This window comes from Salmo salar, chromosome ssa01, assembly GCF_905237065.1.
Source record: "Salmo salar chromosome ssa01, Ssal_v3.1, whole genome shotgun sequence".
NCBI lineage: Eukaryota > Metazoa > Chordata > Actinopteri > Salmoniformes > Salmonidae > Salmo > Salmo salar.
The window spans coordinates 154941112-154963808 of record NC_059442.1 but is presented as its reverse complement, the minus strand read 5'-3'; the positions used below and the strand labels follow the sequence as shown (position 1 = coordinate 154963808).

Sequence of the window (22697 nt, the reverse complement as noted above, 5' to 3'; positions counted from 1 at the left end):
AGCAAGTAAAACACTGGAATGGTAGATTTGCAGTGGAAGAAAGTGCAAAGTAGAAATAGAAATAATGGGGTGCAAAGGAGCAAAATAAATAAATACAGTAGGGGAAGAGGTAGTTGTTTGGGCTAAATTATAGATGGGCTATGTACAGGTGAAGTAATCTGTGAGCTGTTCTGACAGCTGGTGCTTAAAGCTAGTGAGGGAGATAAGTGTTTCCAGTTTCAGAGATTTTTGTAGTTCGTTCCAGTCATTGGCAGCAGAGAACTGGAAGGAGAGGTGGCCGAAGGAGGAATTGGCTTTGGGGGTGACCAGTGAGATATACCTGCTGGAGCGCGTGCTACAGGTGGGTACTGCTATGGTGACCAGCGAGCTGAGATAAGGGGGGACTTTACCTAGCAGGGTCTTGTAGATGACCTGGAGCCAGTGGGTTTGGCGACGAGTATGAAGCGAGGGCCAGCCAACGAGAGCGTTTAGGTCGCAGTGGTGGGTAGTATATGGGGCTTTGGTGACAAAACGGATGGCACTGTGATAGACTGCATCCACTTTATTGAGTAGGGTATTGGAGGCTATTTTGTAAATGACATCGCCGAAGTCGAGGATCGGTAGGATATATACTGCTCAAAAAAATAAAGGGAACACTTAAACAACACATCCTAGATCTCAATGAAAGAAATAATCTTATTAAATACTTTTTTCTTTACATAGTTGAATGTGCTGACAACAAAATCACACAAAAATAATCAATGGAAATCCAATTTATCAACCCATGGAGGTCTGGATTTGGAGTCACACTCAAAATTAAAGTGGAAAACCACACTACAGGCTGATCCAACTTTGATGTAATGTCCTTAAAACAAGTCAAAATGAGGCTCAGTAGTGTGTGTGGCCTCCACATGCCTGTATGACCTCCCTACAACACCTGGGCATGCTCCTGATGAGGTGGCGGATGGTCTCCTGAGGGATCTCCTCCCAGACCTGGACTAAAGCATCTGCCAACTCCTGGACAGTCTGTGGTGCAATGTGGCGTTGGTGGATGGAGCGAGACATGATGTCCCAGATGTGCTCAATTGGATTCAGGTCTGGGGAACGGGCGGGCCAGTCCATAGCATCAATGCCTTCCTCTTGCAGGAACTGCTGACACACTCCAGCCACATGAGGTCTAGCATTGTCTTGCATTAGGAGGAACCCAGGGCCAACCGCACCAGCATATGGTCTCACAAGGGGTCTGAGGATCTCATCTCGGTACCTAATGGCAGTCAGGCTACCTCTGGCGAGCACATGGAGAGCTGTGCGGCCCCCCAAAGAAATGCCACCCCACACCATGACTGACTCACCGCCAAACCGGTCATGCTGGAGGATGTTGCAGGCAGCAGAACGTTCTCCACAGCGTCTCCAGACTCTGTCACGTCTGTCACGTGCTCAGTGTGAACCTGCTTTCATCTGTGAAGAGCACAGGGCGCCAGTAGCGAATTTGCCAATCTTGGTGTTCTCTGGCAAATGCCAAACGTCCTGCACGGTGTTGGGCTGTAAGCACAACCCCCACCTGTGGATGTCGGGCCCTCATACCACCCTCATGGAGTCTGTGTCTGACCGTTTGAGCAGACACATGCACATTTGTGGCCTGCTGGAGGTCATTTTGCAGGGCTCTGGCAGTGCTTCTCCTGCTCCTCCTTGCACAAAGGCGGAGGTAGCGGTCCTGCTGCTGGGTTGTTGCCCTCCTACGGCCTCCTCCACGTCTCCTGATGTACTGGCCTGTCTCCTGGTAGCACCTCCATGCTCTGGACACTACGCTGACAGACACAGCAAACCTTCTTGCCACAGCTCGCATTGATGTGCCATCCTGGATGAGCTGCACTACCTGAGCCACTTGTGTGGGTTGTAGACTCTGTCTCATGCTACCACTAGAGTGAAAGCACCGCCAGCATTCAAAAGTGACCAAAACATCAGCCAGGAAGCATAGGAACTGAGAAGTGGTCTGTGGTCCCCACCTGCTGAACCACTCCTTTATTGGGGGTGTCTTGCTAATTGCCTATAATTTCCACCTGTTGTCTATTCCATTTGCACAACAGCATGTGAAATTTATTGTCAATCAGTGTTGCTTCCTAAGTGGACAGTTTGATTTCACAGAAGTGTGATTGACTTGGAGTTACATTGTGTTGTTTAAGTGTTCCCTTTATTTTTTTGAGCAGTGTATATATATATAAAGCTATTTCCATAGCAACTCTACCCTTCTTTCTTAGTCCTACAGGAAAGAATAAAGGCTTGACTGACTATTCCCTCTCTTTTTAAAACCAAGTCATTCAGTGTGACAAAGTGACTCTCTTTTTAAAACCAAGTCATTCAGTGTGATAAAGTGACTCTCTTTTTAAAACCAAGTCATTCAGTGTGACAAAGTGACTCTCTTTTTAAAACCAAGTCATTCAGTGTGATAAAGTGACTCTACTTTTAAAACCAAGTCATTCAGTGTGACAAAGGGACTCTCTTTTTAAAACCAAGTCATTCAGTGTGACAAAGGAACTCTCTTTTTAAAACCAACTCATTCAGTGTGACAAAGTGACTCTCTTTTTAAAACCAACCAATTCAGTGTGACAAAGGGGAATAGGAAGGATGTGTGCTCTGCCCCACAGGCAGCTGGTCTCTCCAACACACTGGCTTTATTAAAACACACTGTGCAGGTTTAGAGGGTTACCTTGTGCTTGTTTGTGTGGTGTGTGTCTGGTCTCTGCTGGCTTCTGTCAGTGGCATTATCAGGGTGGGAACCCTAGCCCTGTCACTGTCAATGTCTCAAATCTTCATATGAGGAAGAGTCACTGATGTTGCGTCCCAAATTACACCATATTTTCTATTTAGTGCACTAGTTCTGACCAGGACCCAAAGAGTTCTTGTTAAAAGGAGTGCACTATATATGGTATTGTGAACAGGGTGCCATTTGGTACGCAACCTGAATCAAACGGGTGAATTTCCCCAAGGCCTCATAGCTAACGTGGTACTTTATATTTCTCACGATCCAGCCCTAAGCTACAAGTCAGTTAGGAATACTCCTCAATGCACAGGTGACAAGTGAAAATGCTTATGAGTTGTTATAATAACTAACACCTGTGTGAAGTACCTGACCTGCCTTGTTGGTATGCATTTTCCATATAAAGTCTAGACTTCACACAGCGTGACACGCAACATGACACCCACCTGGATTGTGTGTTAGCTAGAGTAGGCCTAAATACGGGACCATCTATGTGCTAGGTACAGTATATAGCATTGACATGTGCTAGCTTAGCTGCATACAATATACTGTGTGTGTGCAGTCAGAGTGTATTCGCTTACATTCATGTCGGCTTTCACATCTCACCTGAAGCCATGATAAGTGTGTTTAGGTCTAGAGAGCAGATGTGTAGTATGTAATGTATACAGTACGTTTGGACGGTGAGGATATCGTATGAAGGATAGCAGGTTTAGGGATGTATAGCGGAGATGTTAGAGACTACAATGTTCTTATATGGAGGGCTTGTCACCTCTGTCTGCCTCCATCTATTTTAAGGAACACAGCTTTTAGTTTAGTTTATTAGGATCCACATTAGCTACTGCACATGCAGATGCTACTCTTTCTGGGGTCCACATAAAATGTACAAATACATGACAAAGAACAGAACAGTTATAGACAAGAACAACATAAGATATTACATTCAATTCTAAATAAAAAATATAAATAAAATAAGAAGTATATATAGAAATACACCAAGCAACAACAAAAATACTCTTTACAGTCAATTGAAATACATTTATTAGGCCTTAATCTATGAATTTCACATGACTGGGAATACAGCTATGCATCTGTTTTTTCACAGATACCTTTAAAAAAATGGGCCTCACAATGGGCCTCAGGATCTCGTCACGGTATTTCTGTGCATTCAAATTTCCATTGATAAAATGCAATCGTGTTCGTTGTTCGTAGCTTATGCCTGCCCATACTATAAGCCCACTGCCACCATGGGGCACTCTGTTCACAACGTTGACATCAGCAAACTGCTCGCCCACACGACAACATATACATGGTCTGAGGCCTGTTGGAATACTGCCAAATTCTCTAAAACAATGTTGGAGGCGGCTTATGGTAGATAAATAAACATTCAATTCTCTGGAAACAGCTCTGGTGGACATTCCTGCTGTCAGCATGCCAATTGCGATCTTCCTCAAAACTTGAGACATCTATGGCATTGTGTTGTGTGACAAAACTGCACATTTTAAATTGGCCTTTTATTGTCCCCAGCACAAGGTGCACCTGTGTAATTATCATGCTGTTTAATTAGCTTCTTTTTATTCCACACCTGTCAGTCGGATGGATTATCTTGGCAAAGGAGAAATGCTCACTAACAGAGGTGTAAACACATTTGTGCACAAAAGTTGGGAGAAATAAGCTTTTTGTGCATATGGAAAATTTCTGTAATCTTTTATTTTATCTCATGAAACATGGCACCAACACTTTACATGTTGCGTTTAGATTTTTTTTGTTCAGTGTATATTATATACAAATCCTTGTCAAAATCAAATCAAATTGTATTTGTCACATGCGCCGAATACAACAGGTGTAAACCTTACAGTGAAATGATTACTTACAAGCCCTTAACCAACAGTGCAGTTCAAGAAATAGAGTATATACATTTTTTAAATAACACAATAACAATAACGAGGCAATATACAGGGGGAACCGGTACCGAGTCAATGTGTGGGGGTACAGGTTAGTCAAGCTAACAATCCCATTATGTCACATGAGGAGCTTTATATGGTGTTACATTGCCTTTACAGGTTAGTAAGGCATGCTATAGATAAACACCATCTCTGGTGCAAGTCTGTTTCTACATGCAACACAACAATAGTGCCACATCAATACCTTGCCAAACAGGTCAACCCAACAACCAGCTGACAGAGCCAGAGACAGACTGGCACCACTAACTCAAGACTTGCCTCTGATTTCATTGCTGGTCTAGACTGTTTCAATATTACCAAACATGTCAATTTTCCCACTCACATCAAGGGACACATACTTGATCTTGTCTGCTCTGTTGGCCTCATCCTAACTCAGCCCAGACCTCCTGTTCCCACTGTCTGACCACAAGATCCTTCATTTCTCTCTTCGCTCATACTCACCCCAAAACACTGACAAATGCCTCCTCTTCTTCCGCAACATCTAAGCTGATAAGTGTGTTTAGGTCTAGAGAGCAGATGTGTAGTATGTAATGTATACAGTACGTTTGGACGGTGAGGATATCGTATGAAGGATAGCAGGTTTAGGGATGTATAGCGGAGATGTTAGAGACTACAATGTTCTTATATGGAGGGCTTGTCACCTCTGTCTGCCTCCATCTATTTTAAGGAACACAGCTTTTAGTTTAGTTTATTAGGATCCCCATTAGCTACTGCACATGCAGATGCTACTCTTTCTGGGGTCCACATAAAACATACAAATACATGACAAAGAACAGAACAGTTATAGACAAGAACAACATAAGATATTACATTAAATTCTAAATAAAAAAATATAAATAAAATAAGAAGTATATATAGAAATACACCAAGCAACAACAAAAATACTCTTTACACACTATTCATATATACAGCGCATTCCGAAAGTATTCAGACCCCTTGACTTTTTCCACATTTTGTTAAGTTACAGCCTAGTTCTAAAATTGATTAGATATAATTTTTTTATTTGTAAAAAATACAAAACTGAAATATCACATTTACATTTACAAGTATTCAGACCCTTTACTCAGTACTTTCTTGAAGCACCTTTGGCAGCGATTACAGCCTCGTGTCTTCTTGGGTATGACGCTACAAACTTGCCACATCAGTATTTGAGGAGTTTCTCCCATTCTTCTCTGCAGATCTTCTCAAGCTCTTTCAGGTTGGATGGGGAGCGTCGCTGCACAGCTATTTTGAGGTCTCTCCAGAGATGTTCGATCGGGTTCAAGTCCGGGCTCTGGCTGGGCCACTCAAGGACATTCAGAGACTTGTCCAGAAGCCACTCCTTCGATGTCTTGGCTGTGTGCTTAGGGTCGTTAACCTGTTGTAAGGTGAACCTTCGCCTCAGTCTGAGGTCCTGAGCGATCTGGAGTAGGTTGTCATTGAGGGTCTCTCTGTACTTTGCTCCGTTCAGCTTTCCCTTGATCCTGACTAGTCTCCCAGTCTCTGCAGCTGAAAAACATCCCCACAGCATGATGCTGCCACCACCATGCTTCACCGTAGGAGTGGTGCAGGTTTTTTCCAGACGTGATGCTTGGCATTCAGGCCAAAGAGTTCAATCTTGGTTTCATCAAATCAGAGAATCTTGTTTCTCATGGTCTGAAAGTCTTTAGGTGCCTTTTAGCAAACTTCAAGCAGGCTGTCATGTGCCTTTTACTGAGGAGAGGCTTGATTGGTGGAGTGCTGCAGAGATGGTTGTCCTTCTGGAATGTTCTCCCACCTCCACAGAGGAACTCTGGAGCTCTGTCAGAGTGACCATCGGGTTCTTGGTCACCTCCCCGACCAAGGCCATTCTCCCCCGATTGCTCAGTTTGGCCAGGTGGCCAGCTCTAGGGAGAGACTGTGGTTCCAAACTTCTTCCATTTAAGAATGATGGAGGCCACTGTGTTCTTGGGGACCTTCAATATTGCAGATATTTGTTGGTTCCCTTCCCCAGATCTGTGCCTCAACACAATCCTGTCTCGGCGCTCTACGGACAATTCCTTCGACCTCATGGCTTGGTTTTTGTTCTGACATGCACTGTCAACTGTGGGACCTTATATAGACAGGTGTGTGCCTTTCCAAATCATGTGCAATCAATTGAATTTGCCACAGATGGACTCCAATCAAGTTGTAGAAACATCTCAAGGACCATCAATGGAAACAGGATGCACCTGAACTCAATTTCGAGTCTCATAGCAAAGGGTCTGAGTACTTATGTAAATAAGTATTTCTGTTTTTTATGTGTAATACATTTGCAAAAAATTATAAAAACCTGTTTTCATTTTGTCATTATGGGGGTATTGTGTTTAGATTGATGAGGGGGGAAAAGTATTTAATCCATTTTAGAATAAGGCTGTAATGTAACAACATTTAGAAAAAGTCAAGTGATCTGAATATTTTCCGAAAGGGGAAAGGCGCTGTGATACAAAGTTTTTTATCTCTTTTTAAAGCTAAACTTGCTTTTCTCCCGAGTAACCACCAGAGTATTCCATGATGACATGGCTCATTACATAACTGAGCGAAACATTAAATCTGTTTTTACTTTCAGTTTCTCCTTAACCCTCAACCATGAAAGACTATCATGCATGTTGTTGATGTTAGTTCTGTGGGAGCAGTTAAGGACAAGGCGTGCTGCTTTGTTTTGAGACAGCTGCAGCTTTGCTAGGTCTTTCTTTGCTGCACCTGACAATATTACCGAACAGTAATCAAGATGGGACAAGACCAGAGCTTGATCAACTAGTATGGATCTTTGTGTCAAAAACACAGAACATATTTTTATAACAGACATACCATCTTCACAACAACTTTGTCAATATGACTTCACCATGACAACTGATCATCCAATGTTACTCCTATGAGTTCAGCTTCTTCAACTTGATCAGTGTTCACACCCTTTATGCACAACTCCAGTTGAGGTTTAGGTCAACGAGAATGCTTTGAACCAAATACAATGCTTTTGTTTTCACATGTATTCAATACCAGTTTATTGTTAATTATGGCTGTAGGTGCTGATGTGTAGAGTGTGCAATCATCAGCATACATAGTCATTTTAGCTTGTTGTAAGACAAGTGGCAAATCATTTGAAAAAATAGAGAACAGTAACGGCATATCTGATGTTAGAGAAGCTTCCATTGAAGAATACTCTCTTGAGTTCGATTGGATAGATAACTCTCCAACCATTTTTTATTTATTTAACTAGGGAAGTCAGTTAAAAACAAATTCTTATTTACAATGAAAGCCAACCGTGAACGACGCTGGGCCAATTGTGCGCCGCCCTATGGGACTCCCAATCACGGCCGGTTGTGATACAGCCTGGAATCGAACTGTAGTGGTCTGTAGTGACATCTCTAGCACTGAGATGCAGTGTCTTAGACCGCTGTGCCACTTAGGAGCCCATGTGATGGCAGGTGATGTAAAGTCATAAAAAGTGAGTTTTTTCAGTAACAAATTATGATCAATAACATCAAACACTGCACTGAAATCTAACAATACAGCTCCAACTATGATCTTAGTATCCATTTCATTGAGCCAATCATTCAGTCATCTGAGTCAGTGCAGATGAAGTTGAGTGCCCTTCCCTACATGCATGCTGAAAGTCAGTAGTTAACTACCATTGTATTTGTTCAAACAATTTCCTCCGTCAGTTTACCAAGAACAGGCAGCAAACATATTGGTCGGCTGTTAGAGCCAGCAAAGGGTGCTTTATTATTTTTAGGTAGTGGAATTACTTTAGCTTCCTTCCATGCCTGTGGACACACTCCTTTAGGCATTTGTTAAAAACATAGCAAATAGGGATGGCAATACAGTCTGCTACCATTCTCAATAGTTTCCCATCTAGGTTGTCTATACCTGGTGGCTTATCATTATTGATGGATAACAATTGTTTTCCCACCTCTTCCACACAAACTTGACCAAATTCAAAACAGCAATCCTTCTCTTTCATTATTAGATCTTCAATACACAAATATGATGGTTCACTGTTCAATGTTGTAATTTAACTTCTCAGTTTGTCCACTTTACCAGTGAGATAGTCATTGAAATGATTGGCTATATCAAAAGGTTTTGTTATAAATGACCCATCAACTTCAATGAACCATGGAGATTAATTGGGTTTTCTGCCCATTTTACATTTAACTTGCCTGCAATGTTATTAACATTGTGTACAATTGTATTTTACCCCCTCTTACCTTCTCTCTCTCTCTCTCTCTCTCTCTCTCTCTCTCTCTCTCTCTCTCTCTCTCTCTCTCTCTCTCTCTCTCTCTCTCTCTCTCTCTCTCTCTCTCTCTCTCTCTCTCTCTCTCTCTCTCAATTCAAGGAGCTTTATTGGCATGGCATTGTTGTTTGTTTAGTGTTTTGCAATTGCAAAAGAGATTGAATTTGTTGCTGCCTGCCTCTCTCTCTCTCTCTCTCTTTCTCTCTCTCTCTCTCTCTCTCTCTCTCTCTCTCTCTCTCTCTCTCTCTCTCAATTCAAGGAGCTTTATTGGCATGGGAAACATATGTTACAGTTTTTCTCAATTTCTGAAACCTTGCTCCATTTCCTGAAAACATTAAACACAAAACCTCATCTTCAAGCACTATTTACATAACCTCTGACTCCTCTCGCAAAATGAAACATTCGCCTCAAAACAGTTTTACCTGTGTTCAAAATCAAACACTGCTCTCAAATCATAAACAAAGTGATCAAAATGATATACACTCTCAAGCAGTAAGTAAACAATACACCGAAAAATAGAAAACACATTGTTCAAAACATACAATTCTCAGGGAGAAGTACATTTTTAATCTAAAAAAAGATTCATATTTTTCCGTCATTGTCTTTTGATGAACGAAAACATGTTCTATCATAGTAGCTCAAAATTGATCAGAAATTACTACTCTGCTTTGCTCTTTGCAATTTTGTTTTTTGTTCTTCCTCCTCCTTGTACCCCTATTTTTACAGTACTGTACCCTGCATCTCACAAACTTGTCCTTTGTCTCTGTGATACTGTAATTCTATTTCTTTGTTGATATGAACCTGCAACCAGTCAAAATCTATTGAGCAGTCAGTACTGTTAATAAATGGAAAGCACAATGTTCAGGGCCATACAATTTGTCCATTGTACAGTCTACAATGCACTGTACTACAGTATACAATACTAAAAGGGACAAAAATCAAAGGAGTAAACATGTGATCAATGTGCTTCTTCTTGTCTTTGGGCTGGGTCAGGCCAGAGCACTTCGTCGACATCACAAGCAATATTGTCCCTCCTGAGGCAACGGGGGAAGAAGCCTCGTGTGCCATATCCAGCCCTGGCATGATTCCTCACCTATATCACCACAGGCTAAATCCATGGCTTGCAGCAGATTTACTCTGGTGTAGGGTTGTCAATCATACACTTTCCATCTCCAAGAGGAGAAAAACTCCTCAATCGGATTCAGGAAAGGCGAGTATGGAGGGAGGTACAAGTTCATAAACTGCCCATTGATGTTAAACCATTCCCTTACCTGAGCAGCTCGGTGGAAACTGACATTGTCCCATACTATCACATAGGTGGGAATGGGATTCTCATTTAGCTCTTGACCCTGCTGCTCTTGAACCTGCTGCTCAAATAAAATATATCTTAGATTGGCAATACATCTTAGAAGGTGCTGGGTGTTATATGGCCCGAGTGTAACATGGTGATGTAGAACACCATGGTTGCTGATAGCAGCACAGATTGTGACATTGCCACCTTGTTGACCAGGGACTTCAACAATGGCCCGCTGTCCAATCATGTTTCGGCCTCTCCTTCTCCTCTTTGTTAGATTGAAGCCTGCTTCATCGACAAAGATGAACTCATGGGGTCTGTCCAAGGATTCCAAGTCAAATACTGTCTGTGTAGAAATACAATATACTGTATGTAGGATTTTGTAAGTCGTACAGAGACAGTGCTATACTGTAGAGTACAATTAGGCCTACTGTATGCACTTCTGATTCACATACATTGTATGTACTGAAGAGTAATGTCATTCACATAGTATGTGTTAGTACTGTAGACAATCTGGATTACAGTAAATGTTTCTGAATGTACACTTACTTGCACATACTGAGCTCGCAGTTCTTTCACCCTTGGTGAGTTGCGCTCAAAAGGTACTCTGTATACTTGTTTCATTCGCATCCTGTTACGATGGAGTACATGGTCAATTGTGGAAATGCTCACACTGTCGATTCCCTGGAAGTGTGTGTTGTCTTCTATCACTCGTTCCTGGATTTCTCTGAGTCGTATTGCATTATCTTGAAGGACCATGCCAACTATAACGGCCTCTTGCTCCCGAGTGAATATAGCTGTCCTTCCACCTGCATGTGGCAGCCTTGCAATTCTACAAAAAGTAGTTGTGCAGTTACAAAACATATTTATGCAGTACAATAAATACAGTGATTCACTTTACAAATGTCTATTGAAACAGCTGCATATAGTGTAGTACAGTAAATTTGCAATTACAAAAATACAGTAGTATACTGTACCTGTTCTCTTCTCTGAATGTCCTTACTATGGTGGACACAGAAAATCGGCTCAAATTGGGTTGCACTCTAAGTCCTGCTTCCCTCATTGTCAGTCCATGGTCAAGAACATGGTCTATAACTGTTGCTCGATTTTCATCAGATATTTCCACTCTTTGTCTTCCTCTTCCTCTTCGTCCTCCTTTTCCTCTTCATCCTCCTCTTCCTCTTTCTTGCCCTCCTCCTCCTCTTCCCCCACCTCGCATACGCACTCGTCCTCTCACATTGTTTCTTCTATCCATTCTCAGACTTTCTCCTTCCCACCTTCAACAACCTGTTTGCTCTCTGAACTGGTTGTGTCGCATCATTTGAAACAGGTTAAATCAATTTTGAGTGGTTGTGTTCAATCAATGACATGTGTTCTCTATTTGTATTTGATTGTTGCCACTTGTGTTTACCAGTATGGATGACATGTGCATTAGAGTGCAGAATGTGTTTTGAGAATGAGAATGTGTTTAGAGTTTTGCTGAAAAGTCTAAGTGAGATCTGCAAATTGTGTTTTACCATGTGAAATTGTTTAAGGTATTGACAACAGACTGCATAATTAGCTAAATGAGTCCAGGCAACTGAGAACATTGTTTAGCCAATGGGTTTTAGTGTTTTAGCAATTGAGAAAAACTGTAACATTGCCAAAGCAAGTGAAGTAGATAATATACAAAAGTGAAATAAACAATAAAAATGAACAGTAAACATTACAGTCACAGAAGTTCCAAATCAAATGTCATATTATGCATATATACAGTGTTGTAACGATGTGCAAATGGTTAAAGTACAAAAGGGAAAATAAATAAACATAAATATGGGTTGTATTTTCAATGGTGTTTGTTCTTCACTGGTTGCGCTTTTCTTGTGGCAACAGGTCGTTTATCAAAATCGGGTTTATCAAAATCGGGTTTATCAAAATCGGGTTTGTTTTCGAATTCTTTGTGGATTTGTGTAGTTTCAGGGAAATATGTGTCTCTGATATGGTCATACATTTGGCAGGAGGTTAGGAAGTGCAGCTCAGTTTCCACCTAATTTTATGGGCAGTGTGCACATAGCCTGTCTTCTCTTGAAAGCCAGGTCTGCCTACGGTGGCCTTTCTCAATAGCAAGGCTACGCTCACTGAGTATGTACATAGTCAAAGCTTTCCTTAAGTTTGGGTCAGTCACAGTGGTCAGGTACTCTGCCACTGTGTACTCTCTGTTTAGGGACATATAGCATTCTAGTTTGCTCTGTTTTTTTTGTTAATTCTTTCCAATATGTCAAGTAATTATCTTTTTGTTTTCTCATGATTTGGTTGAGTCTAATTGTGTTGCTGTCCTGAGGCTCTGTGGGGTCTGTTTGTGTTTGTGAACAGAGCCCCAGGGCCAGCTTGCTTAGGGAACTCTTCTCCAGGTTCATCTCTCTGTAGGTGATGGCTTTGTTATGGAAGATTTGGGAATTGCTTCCTTTTAGGTGGTTGTAGATTTTAACGGCTCTTTTCTGGATTTTGATAATTAGCAGGTATCGGCCTAATTCTGCTCTGCATGCATTAGTTGTTGTTTTACGTTGTACACTGAGGATATTTTAGCAGAATTCTGCATGCAGTCTCAATTTGGTGTTTGTCCCATTTTGTGAATTCTTGGTTGGTGAGCGCACCCCAGACCTCACAACCATAAAGGGCAATGTGTTCTATAACTGATTCAAGTATTTTTAGCCAGATCCTAATTGGTATGTCGAATTGATGTTCCTTTTTATGGCATAGAAGGCCCTTCTTGCCTTGTCTCTCAGATCGTTCACAGCTTTGTGGAAGTTACCTGTGGCGCTGATGTTTAGGCCAAGGTATGTATAGCTTTTTAGTGTGCTCTAGGGCAACGGTGTCTAGATGGAATTTGTATTTGTGGTCCTGGCGACTGGACCTTTTTTGTCAACACCATTATTTTGGTATGTCTGAGATTTACTGTCAGGGCCCAGGTCTGGCATAATCTGTGCAGAAGATCTAGGTGCAGCTGTAAGCCCTCCTTGGTTGATGACAGAAGCACCAGATCATCAGCAAACAGTAGACATTTGACTTCAGATTCTAGTAGGGTGAGGCCAGGTGCTGCCTAGTGCCCTCGCCAATTCGTTGATATATATATATGCTGAAGAGGGTGGGGCTTAAGCTGCATCCCTGTATCACCCCACGGCCCTGTGGGAAGAAATGAGTGTGTATTTTGCCTATTTTAACCAAACACTTGTTGTTTGTGAACATGGATTTTATAATGTCGTATGTTTTTCCCCCAACACCACTTTCCATCAATTTGTATAGCAGACCCTCATGCCAAATTGAAGGCTTTTTTGAAATCAACAAAGCAAGAAAATACTTTGCTTTTGTTTTGGTTTGTTTGTTTATTAATTAGGGTGTGCAGGGTGAATACGTGGTCTGTCGTATGATAATTTGGTAAAAAGCCAATTTGACATTTGTTCAGAACATTGTTTTCACTGAATAAATGTTCGAGTCTGCTGTTAATGATAATGCAAAGGATTTTCCCAAGGTTCCTGTTGACACATATCCCACAGTAGTTATTGGGGTCAAATATGTCTCTACTTTTGTGGATTGGGGTGATCAGTCCTTGGTTCCAAATCTTGGGAAAGATGCCAGAGCTAAGGATGATGTTAAAGAGTTTTAGTATAGCCAATTGGAATTTGTTGTCTGTATATTTTATAATTTCATTGAGGATACCATCAACACCACAGGCCTTTTTGGGTTGGAAGGTTTTTCTTTTGTCCTCTAGTTCATTGAAGGTAATTGGAGAATCCAGTGGGTTTTGGTAGTCTTTAATAGTTGATTCTAAGATTTGTATTTGATCATGTATATGTTTTTGCTGTTTGTTCTTTGTTATAGAGCCAAAACGATTGGAGAAGTGGTTTACCCATACATCTCCATTTTGGATAGATACAGTGGCTTGCGAAAGTATTCACCCCCTTTGGCATTTTTCCTATTTTGTTGCCTTACAACCTGCAATTAAAATGTATATTTTGGGCATTTGTATCATTTGATGTACACAACATGCCTACCACTTTGAAGATGCAAAATATTTTTTCTTGTGAAAAAAAAGAATACTTGAGTGTGCATAACTATTCACCCCCCCAAATTCAATACTTTGTAGAGACACCTTTTGCAGCAATTACACCTGCCAGTCTCTTGGTGTATGTCTCTATAAATTTGGCACATCTAGGCACTGAGATTTTTGCCCATTCTTCAAGGCAAAACTGCTCCAGCTCCTTGAAGTTGGATGGGTTCCGCTGGTGTACAGCAATCTTTAAGTCATACCAAAGATTCTCAATTGGATTGAGGTCTGGGCTTTGACTAGGCCATTCCAAGACATTTAGATGTTTCTCCTTAAACAACTTGAGTGTTCCTTTAGCAGCATTCTTAGGGTCATTGTCCTGCTGGAAAGTGAACCTCCATCCCAGTCTCAAATCTCTGGAAGACTGAATCAGGTTTCCCACAAGAATTTCCCTGTATTTAGGGCCATCCATCATTCCTTCAATTCTGACCAGTTTCCCAGTCCCTGCCGATGAAAAACATCCCCACAGCATGATGCTGCCACCACCATGCTTCACTGTGGGGATGGTGTTCTTGGGGTGATGAGAGGTGTTGGTTTGCGCCAGACATAGCGTTTTCCTTGATGGCCAAAAAGCTGTATTTTAGTCTCATCTGACCAGAGTAACTTCTTCCATATATTTGGGGAGTCTCCCACATGCTTTTTGGCAAACACCAAATGTGTTTGCTTATTTTTTTCTTTCAGCAATGGCTTTTTTCTGTCCTCTCTTCCGTAAAGCCCAGCTCTGTGGAGTTTACGGCTATGGACAGATACTCCAATCTCCGCTGTGGAGCTTTGCAGCTCCTTCAGGGTTGTCTTTGGTCTCTTTGTTGCCTCTCTGATGAATGCCCTCCTTGCCTGGTCCGTGAGTTTGTGGGCGGCCCTCTTTTGGCAGGTATGTTGTGGTGCAATATTCTTTCAATTTTTTAATAATGGATTTAATGGTGCTCCGTGGGATGTTCAAAGTTTCTGATATTTTTTTATAACCCAATCCTGATCTGTACTTCTCCACAACTTCGTCCCTGACCTGTTTGGAGATCTCCTTTGTCTTCATGGTGCTGCTTGCTTGGTGGTGCCCCTTGCTTAGTGGTGTTGCAGACTCTGAGGCCATTCATAACAGGTGTATATATACTGAGATCATGTGAAAGATCATGTGACACTTAGATTGCACACAGGTGGACTTTATTGAACTAGTTATGTGACTTCTGAAGGTAATTGTTTGCACCAGATCTTATTTAAGGGCTTCATAGCAAAGGGGGTGAATACATATGCATGCACCACTTTTCTGATTTGAATTTTTTTGACATTTTTGAAACAAGTTATTTTTTTCATTTCACTCCACCAATTTGGACTATTTTGTTTATGTCAATTACATGAAATCCAAATAATAATCAATTTCAATTACAGGTTGTAATGCAACAACATAGGAAAAACGCCAAGGGGGATGAATACTTTTGCAAGGCACTGTAATTCTTCCTGTTGTTGTTTGTTTAGTGTTTTGCAATTGCAAAAGAGATTGAATTTGTTGCTGCCTGCCTCTCTCTCTCTCTCTCTCTCTCTCTCTCTCTCTCTCTCTCTCTCTCTCTCTCTCTCTCTCTCTCTCTCTCTCTCTCTCTCGCTCTCTTTCTCTCTCTATCTCTATCTCTATCTCTATCTCTCTCTCTCTCTTTCTGCAGAGCTCCAGCCCAGGGAGGCTCTCCTCCATCTCTCAGTGCGTCTGGGTTTGTTCCATCGCTCCCGCTTTCTGATTGGCCAGCCTATGGGTCAGAGGGCACTGACCATCTCTCTCTCTCTCTCTTTCTCTCTCTCTTTCTGTAGAACTCCTGCCCAGGGAGGCTCTCCTCCACCTCTCAGTGCGTCTGGGTTTGCTCCATCTCTCCCGCTTTCTGATTGGCCAGCCTATGGGTCAGAGGGCACTGACCATGCCCAATGAGGAGGGGGAAACGCCCCTACAGCTGGCTCAGAGGAGAGGAGACCACTCCCTCTTTATGGCACTCGCTACGTGAGTCTCCGCCTCTTTTCATCACAAAGAGTATATCAACATCATGTTTATATATTTATTTATTGACTTTATTTAACCAGGTAACTCATTGAGAACACAGTCTATTTTATAATAACGACCCAAGAGCCAACCCAATCAGATAACTAACACATACCTTCCCACTTCACTTCCATACAGTTCACCTGTCCCTCAGAGGTCTCCCCTTGTCGGGGTGTGGTGTGTATGGGCAGATAGCACCCATGTACTGAGGTTCTGTCCTGGATCTGGCTGCCTCTCCCTCACCTTCCTGGGGGGCCCTGAGAGCAGTGTTCTGGGCAACATCCTGGTCCTCAGAGAGAAACTGATGGACCACAACATCCTCAGACAGGTAAGATCAGGGCCTGTATTCCGAGAGTAGTAGTGCTACTGGATACATTTTTTCTTTAAGATCATAATAAATAAGATTACATGGACAGGTGGGGCCCTTATTCTAAATCAGCCCTCCTACTCTATGCTTTGTGGATCGTGACCCAGGATTCAAAGCAGTGTTCAGTTTTTGCTCACAGTCTTTTTCTGTTCAGGTGAGTCCAGTGGATTACGGAGGAAAACATTGTGTTTAAGGAAAAACTAAAGCTGATTTAATTCTCTACTGTAGTACAATGTAATACAACTGTCAGTGTTGTATACACATAGTTTGGCTAGTTCTTGTTTATACCGGTGGATCTTACTTAGGCAGTAAAACTGGTATAATTATAGGTTGTAATGTGGAAGTTACACACACTGAGTCGTAAACATGATCAAAGAAAACTGCTCTGTTTCATCAACTAACTGTTGAACGTGGTGGAGGCTGTTGAGGGGAAGATGTCTCATGGTAACGGCTGGAACGGAGCTAAAAGGAATGGCCATTCCACTGATTCCGCTCCAGCCGTTACCACGAGCCCGTCCTCCCCAATTAAGGTGCCACCTGTGGTTGAATGACAGACATTAATATGGCTGTTGAACGATTAGGTTGCATAATGTTGTTGTAGCAACCTACTGATGTGTTTTATTGTAATGTTTACAACTATGAATGTTTACGGATGAACTGAGTAGCTGCTAAAATACTTTACAGTACCAGTCAAAAGTTTAGACACACCTACTCATTCCAGGGTTTTTCTTTATTTGTACTGTTTTCTACATAGTAGAATAATAGTGAAGACATCAAAACTATGAAATAGCACATATGGATTCATGTAGTAACCAAAAAGTGTTAAACAAATCAAAATATATTTTATATTTGAGATTCTTCAAAGTAGCCACACTTTGCCTTGATGACAACTTAGCACACTCACAGGTCTAAAGGAAGTGGAAATGTAATTCATTCATTGACTATGTTTTACTGTAAACAAACCTTTATAATATACATTTATATAATACATTGACATTTAAGTTCATAGATTATGTTACCTACAGTATTAGTTTATTATTATTATTATTATTAAGAGCATGTTGTCACGGAGCTCCTGTATTTGTCACAGATCTCAGCACTGAGAGGTGATGTTCAGATGGGGGACAGTTACGGATTGGACGTCCATAGAAGTGATGCCAGTGACGGAGGTGAGAGTGAAACACCAAACTCAGGATTGTGACTTTAATCTGGTGATAATAGCCTGTTCCTAAATCTGTTTGTGCTTTTGCCTACTCTGTTGTTATTGTCAAGCGAAACATTGGCATGACAATTCCATAAGGAGTTTGCAAGAGAGCAGAAACAGACTGCCACCCAGGCCGTGGGGATGAGCAGTGATGTAGTGGTTCCTTGAGAAGTGGGTATACTCAAATGTTGTTTTACATTTCCCAAACGGCCCACCCATCGAAGGAAAGGATCCCTGTGTGAAAAACTCTGAGAAACAGTGACATACACTCTGAATGACCTAAAATGATAAATCCCATATTGGTCTTTTATAGTCAGGCCAACCCAAGCTGTACCTTGCAAGTAGGCTAATAGTAGGCCAACTATTGAGACAGATAAATTAGGCTGTCATTCATCTTAGCTTTGTGGAAAAACACTTATCACAATCATAGTAAGTACATTTTTCCTCAATAAAGTAACTATCAGCAAAGTCAGTGCTAGTAGGGGGAGAAAAAAGTCAAGTGCGAGTGTTAGTTCACAAAAGGCAACAACAACATTGGATGTTCTAAATCCATAACATTGTTTAAACCACATCAGGAGACCACTTTTGAGGTCTGGGAAAAATCTAAGAAATTTGGATTTTTGAGTGTAGTTACCCTTTTAACAGGCACCAATCACTGTTGTTTGGTTAGGTGTTTCTGTAACACATGAGATAGAGTTTGAAAAACAAATGGCCACTGGATTGATGCAAATATTCATGATATCATAGGTTTTTGGGAAAGCCTTTCCATCTACCAGAAGACGCTAGGGCTATCATTAGCATCGCCATATTTGTCCTGTTCCTTAATTGTTTGAAACTTGGACATTTAATTAATATTATGAGGCAGGTCTTACGTTGCTTCAAAATAGCCTATAGCCAGAATCCCACCATAGAAACGTGGAACCAATTATTTTATAAAGACTTCCTCATTTGCGTTCTCCTGTTCTAATGGTTTTCTTTCAACTTTCTTTCATTGTCTAGCAGCCAAAGACATTATCCTAGTCATCTTTGCAACCCATGATAATTGTTGCATCTTTAGATCTCCCGTCGTCCTAAATTTCTAACAGATATTTCCATCTCTGCCCATGAAACCGCTCGCATGTATAGTGCGCCTTTTAGAATGGTGTTTTCCTGCAAATTGAATTTGGGAACATTTGCGCATAGGCCTAACACTGTGTGTACATAGCTGCACCTACAATGTGAGTAAATTATACTTCAATCAACATTTTGAGCTAAGCATTCTGACATGTCCCATCAGCCTAATTAATTGATACGGCGTATACCTCCACTACTCTACTTTGATATGCATCGTGGGGATTAAGAAGTGAGTATACACAATGCCCACTGAAAAATAAGTGGGTATACGGCGTATACCTGCATTTACCCCCACTACACCACTGGGGATGAGTCTTTTCAGCAAACTCTGTTAAGAGAGTCATGGTCTCAGTCATGGTTCTTTCTTTGGGTCCACAAACAGCAATGTGGACCAGTGGACAGGTTCACCTTGCCACAAATAGAACATAAAGGCCAAGCCATGAACAGTGTTTGCACGTAGGACACACAGAGAGAAGAGCCCAGTCCAAACACACATATGCATGCACGCACACCCTGCCTGTCCCTGTTCCTGTGTGTCTGTCTGTCTGTGTGTGCCTCCATCATGCCACACAGCACCCAGCCAGTAGACACGTATCAGCTGAGTCAACTGTTTAAATGACCTAAACAGACGATACACACTCAGTACACAAATGTCAGCAAGTTGTGTGCTACACAGGATACACACTGCACAGGGACAAGGAGAGAGTCTGTATCAGAGAGATTAATGAGGCAGAGGGGAAAGGGGGAAGAGAAGAGAGTGAGAGATAGAGGGGAAACAGAGAAGGAGATATGAGAGAGAGAAGAGCAGTGAGTGCAAGAGACTCGGAGCAGTTACTGCCGCCTCAAAGACACACACACTGCCGATCTCTCTTGTTTCTGGTAACCATAGCGACGGCAGGCTTGATATCAATGCGTACATAGAGAGACAGGAAGTCTATCTCAGTATCGACTTCATCCCACAGCAGCCCCCCCAGTCAGACTGGAGGGGAACACTATAGATCTATAGATCTGTACTAGGAAACAACCTCTGTCTTCCTCATATGTTGCTTTTGCTCTGCTGCTAGTGAAGCAGAGTCAGCCTAGCAGTGATTTCAGCATGTTTACCGGAGAAGTCATCTGTCTCTTCTTGTGGCCAATCATACTGCTTATTTAAAGGGTGTTAGATGGTGACATACGGGTGCCTTTGAGTGTCATTCTCTTCCTCTGCAGGTCTGGGCAGGGGGCTGCCACTTGGATACCTTACTCTGGTGGATAGTGTGAGTATATCAGTCTGCTCTGTAATGACCTGGTACATCAATGAGTTTGATGTGTGTGTGTCTGGATCTGTGTTCCTCCCTGTGTGTTGTGTGAGGGTGATGAGAGTGAGTATGTGGTGTGCATACATTTTCTGCTCTTTGGGAAAGCTTTTTGCCTTAGTGTGTGTGTGTGTGTGTGTGTGTGTGTGTGTGTGTGTGTGTGTGTGTGTGTGTGTGTGTGTGTGTGTGTGTGTGTGTGTGTGTGTGTGTGTGTGTGTGTGTGTTTCATTATGACAATTCAGAGGAGCAGTGCTCTTCTGGACTGCCCACATACATTCACCTCATCCTCTGATGGAGCTGTGTGGCTGTGTGATTTATGTTTTGTAAAATAGGTTTTTGAAGATCAGCTTGTTCTCTCTCTGGATGATGATGAGGAGCTTCCAACGTTACAAACAGGTACAATCCATTCATCTGTTTATCTCTCTGTCTCTCCCTCTTCTTTATTCTCACTCTCTTCATTTATTTTACCTTTATTTAACTAGGCAAGTCAGTTAACCTCTTACATCTAGACGTTCCGCTAACGGAACACCTGCTCCAATATCCAATGATGGGCGTGGCGCGAATTACAAATTCCTCAAAAATACAAAAACTTCAATTTTTCAAACATATGACTATTTCACAGCATTGTAAAGACAAGACTCTCCTTTATCTAACCACACTGTCCGATTTCAAAAAGGCTTTACAGCGAAAGCAAAACATTAGATTATGTCAGCAGAGTACCCAGCCAGAAATAATCAGACACCCATTTTTCAAGCTAGCATATAATGTCACAAAAACCAAAACCACAGCTAAATGCAGCACTAACCTTTGATGATCTTCATCAGATGACACAGCTAGGACATTATGTTATACAATACATGCATGTTTTGTTCAATCAAGTTCATATTTATATCAAAAACCAGCTTTTTACATTAGCATGTGACGTTCAGAACTAGCATACCCCCCGCAAACCTCCGGTGAATTTACTAAATTACTCACGATAAACGTTCACAAAAAACATAACAATTATTTTAAGAATTATAGATACAGAACTCCTTTGTGCAATCGAGGTGTCCGATTTTAAAATAGCTTTTCGGTGAAAGCACATTTTGCAATATTCTGAGTAGATAGCCCAGCCATCACGGCTAGCTATTTTGACACCCACCAAGTTTAGCCCTGACCAAACTCCGATTTACTATTACAAAAGTTTGATTACCTTTGGTGTTCTTCGTCAGAATGCACTCCCAGGACTGCTACTTCAATAACAAATGTTGGTTTGGTCCAAAATAATCCATCGTTATATCCAAATAGCGGCGTTTTGTTCGTGCGTTCAAGACACTATCCGAAGTGTAAATAAGGGTCATGAGCATGGCGCATTTCGTGACAAAAGATTTCTAAATATTCCATTACCGTACTTCGAAGCATGTCAACCGCTGTTTAAAATCCATTTTTATGCCATTTTTCTCGTAAAAAAGCGATAATATTCCGACCGGGAATCTGCGTTTAGGTAAACAGACGAAAGAAAACAAAGCATGAGGTCGACTCGGGCACGCGCCTGAGTCTCACAGTACTGTAACCAGACACTACCCAAACGCGCTACTTTTTTTCAGCCAGAGCCTGCAAAGCCACGATTCAGCTTTTTGCCGCCTTCTGAGAGCCCATGGGAGCCGTAGGAAGTGTCACGTAGCAGCAGTTTTAGAAACTTTGGAGTGTTTTCTAACCAAAGCTAATAATTATATGCATATTCTAGTTTCTGGACAGGAGTAATAATCAGATTAAATCGGGTACGTTTTTTATCCGGCTGTGAAAATACTGCCCCCTAGCCATAACAGGTTAAGAACAAATTCTTATTTTCAGTGACGGCCTAGGAACAGTGGGTTAACTGCCTTGTTCAGGGGCAGAACTACAGATTTGTACCATGTCAGCTCGGGGATTCAAACTTGCGACATTTTGGTTACTAGTCCAACGCTCTAACAACTAGGCTATGCTGCCGCTCCCTCTCTCTCTCTGTTGTAGTAAAGACAGTGTGTGGGTGATTCCCTCAGGAGATCTCTGTTGTTGTCAGTAAGGAATGCAATGTAAGTACAAGCACCCAATGTGTAACTGCTGAATTCCGTCAGTCATAATTATCTCCTGTCAGGCTTAGCCTGAACACACTTTTGACATGAGAGTCACGGCCGTAGGAGCAACTCTGACATTGGGGACACACACCCTAGTCATAGACTGTTCTCTCTGCTACCATATGGGAAGCGGTACCGGAGCGCCAAGTCTAGATCCAAGAGGCTTCTAAACAGTTTCTACCCCCAAGCCATAAGACTCCTGAACATCTAGTCAAAAGGCCGCCCAGACTATTTGCAGTCCCCCCCCCCCCCCTTTACACCACTGCTACTCTCTGTTGTTAACATCTATGCATAG

At 41.9% G+C, this 22697-nt stretch overlaps 1 protein-coding gene across 2 annotated transcripts in view; it reads left to right on the top strand.

Moving 5' to 3' along the window:
• The window catches only part of LOC106568988 (rho guanine nucleotide exchange factor 28), a 108509-nt gene that overhangs the window by 28899 nt on the left and 56913 nt on the right, over positions 1 to 22697 (top strand). For both annotated transcript variants that reach the window (XM_045692531.1, XM_045692539.1), the window contains exons 5-9: positions 16102 to 16285; positions 16463 to 16652; positions 17782 to 17860; positions 20218 to 20264; positions 20636 to 20699. In XM_045692531.1, coding sequence (XP_045548487.1) covers positions 16102 to 16285; positions 16463 to 16652; positions 17782 to 17860; positions 20218 to 20264; positions 20636 to 20699 — 564 coding nt within the window. The remainder of the gene's footprint in view (positions 1 to 16101; positions 16286 to 16462; positions 16653 to 17781; positions 17861 to 20217; positions 20265 to 20635; positions 20700 to 22697) is intronic.